At 37.3% G+C, this 14,450-nt stretch overlaps 1 protein-coding gene across 4 annotated transcripts in view; it reads right to left on the minus strand.

Moving 5' to 3' along the window:
• LOC108180213 (zinc finger protein 521) overlaps window positions 1-14,450 on the minus strand; it is a 128,471-nt gene that overhangs the window by 109,798 nt on the left and 4,223 nt on the right. For all 4 annotated transcript variants that reach the window (XM_087240222.1, XM_087240221.1, XM_087240220.1 and 1 more), the window contains exon 2: window positions 2,023-2,163. Coding sequence is in view for 2 of the 4 variants with exons in the window: in XM_087240220.1 (XP_087096346.1) it covers window positions 2,023-2,163 (141 nt within the window). In the remaining 2 variants the exon portion in view is untranslated. The remainder of the gene's footprint in view (window positions 1-2,022; window positions 2,164-14,450) is intronic.

The following is a 14,450-nucleotide window of genomic DNA, read 5'->3' on the forward strand; positions in this document are numbered from 1 at the left end:
GATGTTTCCCAAAGATGGGTTGCGGCTGGAAGGGCATCCGCTGCGTAAAAAATGTGCTGGATAAGTTGGTGGTTCAATCCGCTGTGGTCAACCCGGATTAATAAAGGGACTAAGCCGACAAGAAAATGAATGAATGAAAATACATTGCTCAAGGTTTGTTTGGTTGCACGTTTCAGATGACAAATCCACTAGAGGGCGCAGTCCACATTTTCGCAATCTGAAGTACGATGTGTTGTTTTGGCATGTTTTAGATGCACATAATGAAGAATAAGTTATGCAGGAGTACTGATTTGTTGAAACGTAATCTCTGACTTTAGCGCTAAACCAACGATGTGTGTGCAAAAGTTTACACGGAAACAACAAACTTTAATATTTAAAAAACAATCAAGTATCGTAGTCAAATCTGAACGTCATTTAAATCCTGTTTTTAATGTTTAAGAATACTTTTATCTACAGCTTCACACTGGTTAACTTAAAAATATGTTTGCGAAATATAAAATACATTGCTCTGAGTAAGTTTCGTTGCACATTTCGGATGATAAATCCACTAGAGGGCGCTGTGTACTTTTTTTCCGAATCTGAAATATGCTATAGATCTTTTCCGAACACTCAAATGGTTTATTACAACCCAGGCTTACTGGAAATATGAGTCCTACATTTCTGCAAAGCATAAAATACGTTGCTCCAGGTTTGTCTCGTTGCACATTTCAGAAGACAAATCCACTAGAGGGCGCTGTGGTGTCTACATTTTTGCAAATCTGAAATGTGTTACTTAGGGTGTGTATTGCGGTACATTTCATACACATACGGAGGAATCATTTGCGCAGAAGTACTGACTTGTTGAAATCTAAGGCTCTATTTTAACGATCTAGGCGCATCTAGTCTGAATCAACTTTTGCTATTTTAAGGACAGATAAATACGCTCTGCGCGTGGTTTAACAGGGTTGTGCTTATTCTCTTAATGAGTTCTGGGTGTGTTTTGAGCATAACCTGCATTAAACCAATCAGAGTCTCATCTCTCATTCCCTTTAAGAGTCAGTTGCGTCTGTCATGGCACATTTGCTATTTACATGGCGACTTCGTAAGTGTAAAAACTGAACTGGCCATCATATAGATTTACTTTTATCGGCTAGACACCAGCCTCACAGCTCCGTAAATGTCGGTGCCGTCACTTATTGATCTGCGATTGGTAAACATAGCTTGTGTGGACGCTACAGCGCTACTTGACTAATAAAATAGCTCCGCTACTGAAAAGCTATTTGATTTAGAAAGTAGCGACGCTACCGCCACGCTACTGAGAAATGTAGTTAAGCTAGTAGCGTCACTACTTGTAAAGAAATTTTTTAGATGTAACCCCACTTGTAATCTTTAACATTTTCATAAATAACTGTAATTTAATTACACATTTTTACGAATAGTAAAATAGCTACGAATTACTGTTACTTTTATTCAATTCAGCTTTATTTGTATAGCACATTTACAATGTAGATTGAGTCAAAGCAGCTTCACATTTTATTTTGTAGTTAAATTGTGTAGCGTCATTATATGTAACTAGTTACTCCCCAACACAGGTTACGTCTCGCTTACTTGAGCGCCAAAAGTTAACAATGCAACCTATTTGCCAATAAATTAGGTTAATCCAGCATATCTGTGCAAGAAAAAGATCGACTGCTGGAGATCGCAAATGACGGCGGCCTTAGGGGCCGTTTACATAACGTCTTTTCCACGTGCCAGTTCCTCATTTCCAATGGGATGTGACGCGCGCATATTGGGGCCGATGTGCATCCTGTTGAAAACATCTCAACTTTTCAGAATGCTGCGTCAAAATGCTGTCTACTCTATGTAGTGCACCACGAGTCATGTGACAAGAAGTGACCAATCAGCTTTATACTCAGAACACTCCAACACTGCAGTGCTTTGTAATCTTCTCCATACATAAAGCTTGTATCAGAGCTGCAGCAATGTTGCATCAGCTTGTCATCCTCTGAGAGAAACTTTGCCTAGCAACCTTCGTACACTTACCTGTGAGGTGGCTCTTGTGTGCAGTGACGGGCTCGAACAGCTGCTCTTCCTCCTCCTCTTCCTCCTCTTCAGCACTGATGCGACTCTTCAAACAGATCTCATCCTCATGCTTACACTCGATCTCAGCAGCAGCATCTGCATCTGAAGAGACACACACACACACACACACCAGACGGACATCAGTGCTGATATTCACTGATATCGCTGACATTTCAAAATAATTATTGGGTCACACTTCTTCATCAGTCAGATTATGTTTTTTCTAGCATGAACTAATCATCGACAATACTTGCGCATTATTTATTATTAATCATAATTCAACATTAACTGGTGTGCTAATAAAATCTAGGTTGATCTGTGTTTTGTATGGATCACTGTTCGGGACACACGTGACCCACGGATTAATACATTTTCTTTATATTTGTAGATTAATCCTGTATTCGTAACGATCCCAGAGAGATCGCCTCTCACATCATTCAAATCACATGTATGAAAGCATTTACAGTAGGTTTTCCTGTGAAATATAATGAGAGAAGTTATATTTTAGATATCGCAATATCGAAAAATATGCATCGAAATATTTCTATTGTTGACAACACCAACTCAAATATTCAATATACACCAGCTTCTCCTGAAACGTGCAACTGAGTAACGCATTTCAGATTCGCACAAATGCAGACGGCGCCCTCTAGTGGATTTGTCAACTGAAATATGCAACAAAACTCATCCAGAGCAACGTATTTTATGATTCACACATATGCAGTCGGCACGGTGGCTTACGCCCCATTCACACGGGGCTTCAGCATTAACGCTTGACAGAGGGCGTGTCTGAAGTTGAGGCTGACGCGATTGCCATAGCAGTGTCAGCCAATGAAATTAGTCAGCAATAGGCCACTGTCTGAGCCAACCCAAGCTCATTCTGAAAACGTAGTCCCGCGGACGTTTCTGGAGACAGCGGAATACGTCCCGGGGGGTACGTACGGCCGCATTAATTTTTTTCAAGCGAACGCTGCGGGGCGGTGTGACGCTGTTCCCTTTTGCGCTTGCCTTACCTCCTTGTGGAGGGCTTCTCTCCAGCAATCAGGTAAGACGAAAACAGAATCCCAAAAATTAAGTGAACGAGTTTCGTGACAGGGTGAGAACGCGGTGAAATTTGAAAACGCGGTAGAAAAAAAAAAATAGTAATAATAATAAAAAAAATAATAAAAAAAATAATTTTAAAAAAATCGGGTCTTTTATTTTTTTTGGACGGTTTTTGTAAATTGTCGCTCGGGTTTAGGGAAACGAGCAGGTGGGCAGGCGGGACAATCGGTAAAATTGGTTGGGTTCAGGGAAGGAGGAGGGCGGATCGGCCGATTGGCTGGTCGCGCAGTCAATCATCCGGTCAGTCGGACAGCGGCCTCCGGCGGGTTCACGCGAGAACATCGCAGGCGCAAACCGCGCTTGCAAGAGGCTTCTGAGGTGCGAAAAAGTGCACAACAGCGGCCTCTCGCGGATTTGCAAAAACAAAAACTGCAGCCATACGTATCCACCGGGACGTATTCCGCGGTCTCCAGAAACGTCCGTGGGACTACGTTTCCACAATGAGCCCGGGTTGGTCTGAGCTGGAGTATTTGCATACAGCAATCTGATTGGCTGACACTACCGTCGGCGCTTGAAAAGTTGAGCAAGTCCCAACTTTTGCAGCGAGCAACGCCTTTGAAGCTGCGCCAACAGATCCACAATGCAGTTCTGCATGTCTGACGTCACCCATTCGAAGTGAATGGAAAGCGTTGAAGCTGACACCCTGTGTGAATGGGGCGTTAGTGGTTACCACTGTTGGCTCAAACCAAGAATGTCACTGATTCGAGTCCCGGCTAGGGCAGTTGGCATTTCTGTGTGGAGTTTGCATGTTCTTCCAGTGTTGGCGTGGGTTCCCACACAGTCCAAACACATGCGCTAAAGGGGAATCGATTAACTAAATTGGCTGTAGTGTATGAGTGTGTGTGAATGAGTGAGCATGGGTGTTTTCCAGTACTGGGATGCAGTTGAACGGGCATCCATTGCGTAAAACAGACGCTGGGATAGTTGGCGGTTCATTCCGCTGTGGCAACCCCTAAAAAATAAGTGACTAAGCCATAGGAAAATGAATGAATGAGATTTTAAAAATGTAGAGAGCGCCCTCTAGTGAATTTGTCCTGTGAAACGTGCGGCAAATCATACCTGGAGCAATGAATTTTATAATTTGTAAAAATGTAGGAACTCGTATGCAGTCGTGTTGCATGACACGACAAAATATGTTGTCGTTAATATTAATACTGCACAACTATGTACAAACCTATCCTCAACTTGTAAACATTGCGAAAGGTAAGCAAAACCATCTCAGCGAGGAATGGCCTGGACCTAGTTGTTATTTTAGGATGGTTTTCAACCTGTAAGGTCTGAACTTTACCAATGCTTCTGCAAGAGAATCCTCTAGAGACGCCGCATTGATGTGCACTGCAGCGAGGCAGATCGATAGCAGAACATCTGAGGATTTGACCGTTCTCCTGAACACACACCAGCAGCCACACAAAGCAGAGCGGATCAGGATAAGAAAGTGAACATTACTGAACTCAATAAAAACAAATATAGAATTTAGACGATCTGTTTGGTGGCTGAGAGAGCTCAAACACGCTGCAAGCTAAGAAAACACCTATATATCACTAACAAATTGAGAAAACATGCTGTCTTGTAACTATGGGGTGCAACAAGGATCTGTTTTAGGCCCCCTGCTGTGTTCATTAGTATACATTTTGCCTTTCATTTAAATATTAGAAAACATCATTACTTTCTACTGATATGCCACTGATAGTTTTGATTGTTAGTAGTGTTGTTCTGTGAGGTGCGGTGTCTGAGAGAGAAAAATCAAGCAGTCTTACATTTACACCACCTAACAAAAGTCTTGTCGTGGATCCCAGATGTAAGAGCAACAATAACTCGATTTCTAGTTGATTATTTGGAAAAGTGTCCGAAGGTGGATTTTTCAGATGGATCATCTGTTGATCTGCATCCCAATCATCACCAACACTGCAGAAGACCTACTGGAACCAGCGTGAAGCCAAGATTCTCACAGAAATCAGTCAAGTTTGGTGAAGGTAAAATCATGGTTTGGTGTTACATTCAGTATCAGACACTTCTGATACCAAATGATCAACTAGAAGTCAAGTTATTATTAGTGTTCCTAAAACTTGGATAAGCGACAAGACTTTTGTCAGGTAGTGTCAAATATGAAGTGCAACAAGGATCTGATTTAGGTGGAGTTTTTGGTTTATTCCAATGTCCTCATTATACCAATATCAAACACTATAGCAGGGCTATCACGACATGATCAAGTCACACCACATCACATGAATCTTATTTAAATAAGATTATTTTTTTTTTAAAAATCAAACATACACATTCATTTCTGAGAAATAGCCACAAGACGGTGCATTTCTCCTTGAACAATGCAGCAAATGCCATGAAGAAGACATTTTATTATGTCAGTGCTTTCTCTAAATTCCACCATCTGCACAAGTTCATTCTGTATATCGATTGACTTTCTCTAATCAGTCCTAACACACACACACACACACACACACACACACAAATGCACTCCTCGATTCATATTTTCCTTCAGCAGTAAAACAGAAGAGAGAGAGTGAGACACACACACACACACACACACACACACACACACACACACAGACACACACACATACACGCGCGCACACGCGCGCACACACGCGCGCACACACGCGCGCGAACACACGCACAAATCTAGATGATTATAATTAAATCACTGTAAATATACAGATTTTTTATTACAGTTTTATCCTAAAATGTTGATTGTTAAATGTAGTTTATTGTGATCCATTATTATTTTTATTGTTATAAATAAATATAATATATAAAAGATATGATAAATATGAATAACAATGTGATATATTGAATTAAACATGATATATTAAATAATATTATGATATATGGGATATGATATATTATTTATAAGTTTATTTAATTATTATATGTATATATCTATTTTTATTTTATTATTTTTTACTACTACTACTGTTTACAGTGTTTATATATATATATATATATATATATATATATATATATATATATATATATACATTATATATATATATATATATACATTATATATATATATATATATATATATATATATATATATATATATATATATATATATATATATATATATATATATATATATATATATATATATATATGCGCATGTTCTGTTACTTTTTGTAAACTTTATAATTGCTTTGGCAATAAATTTGTAACATTTGTCATGCCAATAAAGCAATTATAGAATTGAATTGAGAGTGAGCGAGAGATCTTATAAAGTTGTAACTTAAAACGGTTACGTTGACTTAACTTAATAGTCAATGGTTACAGGTTTTCAGCTTTCTTCTGAATATCTTCCTTTGTGTTTAACAACAGAAACTGGGTGGCACGGTGGCTCAATGGTTAACACTGTCACCTCACAGCAGGAAGGTCGCTGATTTGAGTCCCAGCTGGGCCAGTTGGCACTTCTGAGTGGAGTTTGCATGTTCTCCCCATGTTGGCTTGGGTTTCCTCCAGGTGCTCCGGTTTCCCCCACAGTCCAAACACATGCGCTACAGTGAAATTAAATAAGCTAAATTGACCGTAGTGTATAAGTGTGTGTGTGAATGAGTATGTATGTGTGTTTCCCAGTACTGGGTTGCAGCTGGAAGAGTATCCGCTGTGTAAAACATATGCTGGAATAGTTGGTGGTTCATTCCACTGTGGTGACCCCTGATAAATAAACGGACTAAGCTGAAGGAAAACGTTGGGGATTAGTAAACGGAGTAAAACATCATTTTTGGGGTGAACGATCCCTTTATTTATCATAAATATGCACACAGGTAATCTACTTCATATGTTTCAGGCAATGCGTTCACTCACTTTAAGAAAAGGCAACTAATCCCTTTTACAGTGAACTCTCGAGCATGAAATATGACTTGAAATATCATGCGCTGTGCTGTATTTATATGTTCACATCAGCGTCTCTGACAGGCTCCAGGTAGCATCATCTGTATGAGCTTTAAAATAAACACACGCGAGAGCTGACCTTTACATGAGACAAATGAAGACGCAGATCTGCTGGACTCACTCATGACCTCAATACTGCTGAACGCCACACAAGAAAGTCAAATAAAACAGAACAGAAGCTTATCAGAAGGATTAGAATACAGGTTGGTCGGTATAGAAAACGAGCTGAATAGAATGGAGCAGAACAGAATAGAGCAGAACAGAATAGAGCAGAATAGAATAGAGTGGATAAGAATAGGGTGGAATAGAATAGAGGGGAATAGAATAGAGTAGAATAGAGGTTTATCAGTATAGAAAACAAGTTGAATAGAAAAGAGTGGATTGAAGTACAATAGGAGTAGAATAGGGTAGAATGGGGTATATGCCGAAGCATGCTAATAGGACTTTTAATTTGCCAGTAACCGGGGTTAAGTGCTTCCGGCGAATTGAATGCCAATGCAAAATCCAGTGCGTTTAAGGTCTGTTTTCTTTAGAAATCAGCGATCTCCACTAGCTGAGTGATATCCGATTTAAAGTGGGTCCTAGATTGTACAAGAAGCACTGCATTACATTACATTTCCCCCCGCCATGTCTTTATAACATGAGCATTTATTTTACCCCAGTATATTCAATGGAGCTTCTGCGCTAGCCTGCCGATTCTGACGGGCGCGTGTGAGTAAACGGCTTTTTGTCTCGTTTTACACTTGAGCAACCAAATAAATGCTAAAGTTTATTTAACTGAATGTATTTTAATGACATTACAACATCGATGCTGTATAAGGAACCGTATAAGATGGAAAAAAGTTCACAATAACAGGCCACCGGAAGTTGATCAGCATGGTAACAGCACTAGCTCGGCATATACCCTATACTATAGAATAGAGTAGAATAAAAAGTAGCTGAATAGAAGAAAATAGAGGTTTATCAGCATAGAAAATTAGCAGAATAGAATAGAGTGGAACAGAATAGAGGTTTAACAGTATAGAAAACTAGTTAAATAGAGTAGAATAGAGTGAAATAGAATAGAACAGAGTTAAATAGAGTAGAATAGAATAGAGTGGAATAGAATAGAGGTTTATCAGTATAGAAAATGAGCAGAATAGAATAGAGTAGAGTAGAATAGAGCGTAATAGAATAGAACAGAGTTAAATAGAAAAGAATAGAATAGAGTGGAACACAATAGAGGTTTATCTGTATAGAAAATGAGATGAATAGAATAGAGTAGAATAGAGTATAATACAATAAAGTTTAAAAAAAAAAAGTAGAATAGAATAGATTAATCAGTACAGAAAGTGAGTTGAATAGAATAAAGTAGAATAGAAGATAGTTGAATAGAAGAAAATAGAGGTTTATCAGTATAGAAAATGAGCTGAATAGAATAAAGTAGAATAGAATAGAATAGAGTGGAATAGAAGAGTGGAATGAAATAGCGTGGAATAGAATAGAGGTTTATCTGTATAGAAAACAAGTAGAATAGAATAGAGTTGAATAGAAATTAATAGAATAGAGTGGAACAGAATAGAGGTTTATCAGTATAGAAAATTAGTTGAATAGAATAGAATAGAATAGAATAGAATAGAATAGAGTATAATACAATAACGTTTAATAGAATAGAGTAGAACAGAATAGATTTATCAGTATAGAAAGTGAGTTGAATAGAATAGAGTAAAACAGAGTAGAGGGGAATGGAATAGAATAGGTTTATCCGTATAGAAAACAAGCTTTTCAGAATAGAATAGAGGTTTTTTAGAATAGAATTATCCAAATAGAATCTGTTATCAGATTAGGACAGAAGTTTATCAGAACATAGAACACAGTTTTAGCAGAACCAAAATAGAAATGATTTAAAATAGAAAATAATTATCAGAACTGAATAGTTGATTAGAATAGAACGGAACAGAAGTTTATTAGAATAGAATTATCAATAGACATGCCTCTTGAGGGCGGGCCTTTCAGAGGAACTAGGAAATCTGACCGTGGTTTTCATGTTAGCTGAATATAATCAAAGTAAGATATCTGAAAAAATAGCGTGGTTTTCTACAAGTAAAGCATGAGCACACATTACTTTCCATCCTAAAACACAACCAAGCCTCCAAGCCTTAAAAATACAGTCTGGAGCACCCCTTTAAACAAGGCTAAAAACAGGGCTATTTAATCTGAATGTCCTGCAGTGCTCATCCAATCCAATGGTATATTTATCCTATCAAATGGCCCCTTTTCAGGGAATATAGATCAGATATTTTGATGCATTCAAACAAAACAGTTAAACTCATTAAAATAAGAGTTTATTCAGCGAACACCTTTAGAAGTAGAAAGATGAAACATAAGCACATAATACATTTGCAAAGAAAATATAAATGAGGTGTTGCACTTTTCTTTTTCTATAAACTGCAATATTACTTTGGTGTTTCTCTTGGCTTTTCTTCTTTATTAACATTACATGTCATATTTTACTCTAATATATTTTTACAGCGTGATCTTCAGTTTCTAAAGTGCTTTTTAAGCCAATGCACAGGCAGATTTTGTGCAGCAAAGAGTGCGCCTGCCACTTCATCACAGACTCATTCTCTGGCCATTAAGTGGGAAATGTTGCCGCTGTATGCCAGGTGTACACAACTAAATGGATTTCGGAGGCAGGAGGAGAACAAAGACTCCCACCTGCTCCAGGAGAAATGAGTGTTTCTGGGAGGAGACTTGAGCTCTACCCCTGCGGTCTCCATTATATCTCCACTATCTGCACTTTCATTTGCTGGCACAGAGGAGACGACCGACCCGCTGATCGCTGGCACTGACTGACAGAGACCAACACGCTTTAGAAACAGGTCCTGCATGTTCAGTTATAAAAAGATTTGAGGCTTTCTGCTCAGACAATTCAGATGCCAAATCTTATTTGCCAATGCACCCTTTTCACAAGACTGTTGTGATGGTTTAATGGTCATCAGCATCTCAAATCCTTGAAAGTTTGTAATATTTTTAGTTGTTTTTTATCTTATGAACATTTATATGCGTTTATGTATGTATGTATTATGTCATCTTTGCATTAAATTACAATTAAACGGATGACTGCTTGTGTGAGGTGTGTGTAATGCGGTGTGTATGGGTGCAGGACATTATTCTCTCTTCTGGCTGCCGTTATCAGTCTCACACTACTGTTTTCCACTCTGAAAGTCTCGATAACACCATTGTGTAGTTTTTCTGTCAGCAAATAGGATTGTAAATAAACGATTTGTTGTATTCACTGCGCTCTGAGTTCACCCAACTTCTGCTACTAAACCCTGAAAATGTGAAAAGGGTCCGTTAGCTGTTGGCTTTCAACTGTAAACCGAATTTATGTCCCATATTGAAATCTTAAATCTATATGCAAATACAAGTTCATGTTTGGATTTCACAAAATATTAAATGCATGCCATACAGTATATTTTAAAAATCTTGCAAAATGGCCGTTTGCATGGTACATTGTCATCTGTAACGTCCAAGCAAATGCACCCAGCGAAAAATTACAGTGGTTGATAATTAGTGACGATTATTATGGAGGCAGATCAGTCTCAAAAATAATACATTTTGTACTATTACAATTCGAAAGTTTAAAACACAATTTGTAAATACACAAATCCAACTCGTAAATTCAAAACACAATTTAAAAATACACAAATACAATTCGAAAGTTCAAAACACGATTCGTAAATACAAAAATCCAATTCGTAAATTCAAAACACGATTTAAAAATACACAAATCTAATTCGTAAATTCAAAACACAATTCAAAAATACACAAATTTAATTCGTAAGTTCAAAACAAGATTCGTAAATACAAAAATCCAATTCGTAAAAACAAAACACGATATAAAAATACACAAATCCAATTCGTAAGTTTAAAACACAATTCATAAATACACAAATTCGATTCGTAAGTTCAAAACACAGTTTGTATATACACAAATCCAACTCGTAAATTCAAAACACAGTTCAAAAATACACAAATTTAATTCGTAAGTTCAAAACACGATCAGTAAATACTAAAATCCAATTCGTAAATTAAAAACACGATATAAAAATACACAAATTCGATTCGTAAGTTCAAACCACAATTTGTAAATACACAAATCCAACTCGTAAATTCAAAACACAATTCAAAAATACAAAAATTTAATTCGTAAGTTTAAAACACAATTAATAAATACACAAACCCAATTCGTAAATTCAAAACACGATTCGAAAATATACGAATACAATTTTTGGGGGCGAAAACATTTATGATTTTTACTTGTGAATTCACTAATTGTTTGTTGTATTTATGAGTTTATGAATTTACAAATTGGATTTTGTAAATGTGAATTGTGCTGTATGAATTTTATTTAGTAAATTTATTATTTTTGAGACTGATCTGACTCCATAATTATTGTGGTATTAATGACATTAAAATACAAATCAGGACTTTAAAGGTAGGCTACAGCTATATAAACAAAAATATCATCTGACTAAATGTGTAATACATCTTTTAACAAACCCCTCTTTTAAATGTATATTTTCCATGGGCTGCTATATTATGATATATTAGTATACAGTTGAAGTCAAAATTATTTGCCCCCCCAGTGATTTTTTCCAAATATTTCCCAAATGATGTTGAACAGATTCAGGAATTTTTCACAGTATTTTCTACAATATTTTTTCTTCTGAAAAAAAGTCTTATTTGTTTTATTTTGGCTAGAGTAAAAGCAGTTTTTAATATAATAAATCAATTTTAAGGTCAATATTATTAGCCCCCTTAAGCAATATTAGTTTTGAATTGTCTCCAAACCAAACCCCTGTTATACAATGACTTGCCTAATTACTCTAATTTTACCCTAATTACCCTAGTGAAGCCTTTAAATGTGACTTTAAGCTGTGTCTTGAAGAATATCTAGTCTACTATTATGTGCTGTCATCATGACTATGAGAAAATAAATCAGGTATTAGAAATGAGTAATTAAAACTATTATAATTAGAAAGTGTTGATAAAAAATCTGCTCTCCGTTAAACAGAAATTGGTCAAAATATATACAGGAGGACAATAATTCTGACTTCATTTGGTACATTAGATTAGTCAAAACCAAAGACAAAACTGGAACTACTTAAACAAAGTAACTTAAGATCGCGATGCAATAAAAAGCACATCGCAATAAATGTGTTGTGTGTGTGTGTGTGTGTGTGTGTGTGTGTGTGTGATCATATCCCCCGCCATCAAGAGTGAATGTACTTTAAATACATATGAGCTGTGGATCTCAGGAAAGACATTTTATATAGACATTCCCCCCCCCCCCCCCTCGCAGAAGGCCATTTTAATATATAATGTGCTGAACAGAGGTGACAGCATTATTGCTTAAGGGAATAAATGTCCACAGGCCGAAGACATACATCATCCGCTCGTATGCAAACACTTTCACTTCTCCCACTGACATTTACTCAGAGATGCCCATCTGCATCACACACACACACACACACACACACACACACACACACACACACACACACACACACACACACACACACACACACACACACACACACACACACACACAGTGAATCATGTATGAAGAAATTGCAAGCAAAAATAATCACAATAGAGCAAAAAAAAGGTATAATAAACATTGCTTATTGGTTTTCCAGAGAGCTAAATAGTATTCAGGTATAAAAACTGAATGCTGAAATGTAAAATACCGCTGTATAGTCTTTATTGTATTAATTCAGTGGAATAATTCCTCATTAAAGTTACAAATGTTCTACTTTTTTGTGCCCAAATGCTTTAAAGGGCACCTATTCTACCCCTTTTTAAGATCAGAAGTCTTTCGTGTCTCCAGAATGTGTAAAGTTTCAGCTCAAAACACTCAGATTATTTATTAGAGCTTTCAGAATGTTGAATTCGCTGCTCTGAACGCACAGTAGCTGTTTTTGTGGCCTGTGCCTTTAATGCTTGTACTCCCCGCCCACCGTCTCCACATGCCTGTCAGAGTGTGCCTCTATCTCCACCTCGGCTGCGTCAGATAAACAGCACAGTGACAGACATAAAGGAAGCAGATCTCATGTAACGCTTGAGAGGAATACTAGAGTAAGAACTTTCCCAATGATTATTTGATGTATTTGTTGTGGAGTTAAGTCAAGCCTTTCTGCAACGATGAGACTCGCATAATGTCAATACAAAGTTCAAGCACGCACACACACACACAGACAGCGCAAGCGTTTAACTTTGCAATGTTATTTCACGCAAATGTGACAGGATACAGGTTAATATGCACTGCTTTATGGATATCCGTTATGTTAATATGCAAAATAAACCTGATTTAACGTCAACAAATCAGGATTGAAGCGTCTTCCTTTATAATTGTAAGGACACTATGCGGCTGTGCTGATGAAGATGGTAAAATCGCAGTAATTCATTACACACATGCACTGTTTTAAACATGTTAAACTTGTAAGACTCGTTCGATGATGATTGATGATCACAGAGAGCCGAACAGATCTTTTAATCCCAGTTGCTTTGCGCACTTCCAGTCTTGTTGATATAATTATACACGCTACTACAGAGACATGTTAATACGCGGCTGTCAATTCATGCTGGAGCAGGGAAACCGCACTCCAACGTCAAGTTGCAGTCTGCCTCAAAAAAGGAGGGATTTGAATCCTATTTTAACTTCAAGTAATTAAAAAAAAAGAGACTTATTGTGTTTATATCACTCCAGTAGGACTGTAAACACACTATACCTGCACACAGTTCTGTCCTGTGCCCTTTAAGCTCTCTTGAAATGCCTTTAAAACACATGCAAATGATAAAAACTTCACTCTGTTATGATTATACTCCGACTCAACACTGCATATATCCTGCGATTTAACTATTGCAGCCACACATATTGCGATATCAACGCTGAAACCATATATTGTGCTTTATGGGGACCTCTCATAGACATCATGATGTTTCTACTGTATATATTCTCTCCTCCACCCCAAAACCAAACCCTCACAGGAAACAATCTGCACTTTTACCATTTTAAAATACTTCATTCTGTCAAAAAAATGGTCACAATTTACTGGTTTGGCTACACTTGTAGGGACATTTGGTCCCCATGATGTGAGGAATACAAGGTACACACACACACAATAACATCTCCACTGCTGGACAATTTTAGAAATCTACATATTTCACTTTCATCCATTCATTTTGCTTCAGCTTATGTCTCTTATTTATCAGGGATGGCCACAGCGGAATGAACCACCAACTATTCCAGCATATGTTTTACGCAGCGGATGCCCTTCCAGCAGCAACCAGGTACTAGGAAACACCTATACACACTCACACACACACTTATACAC

Source organism: Danio rerio, chromosome 2 (assembly GCF_052040795.2).
Source record: "Danio rerio strain M-AB ecotype USA chromosome 2, GRCz13ab, whole genome shotgun sequence".
Classification (NCBI taxonomy): domain Eukaryota; kingdom Metazoa; phylum Chordata; class Actinopteri; order Cypriniformes; family Danionidae; genus Danio; species Danio rerio.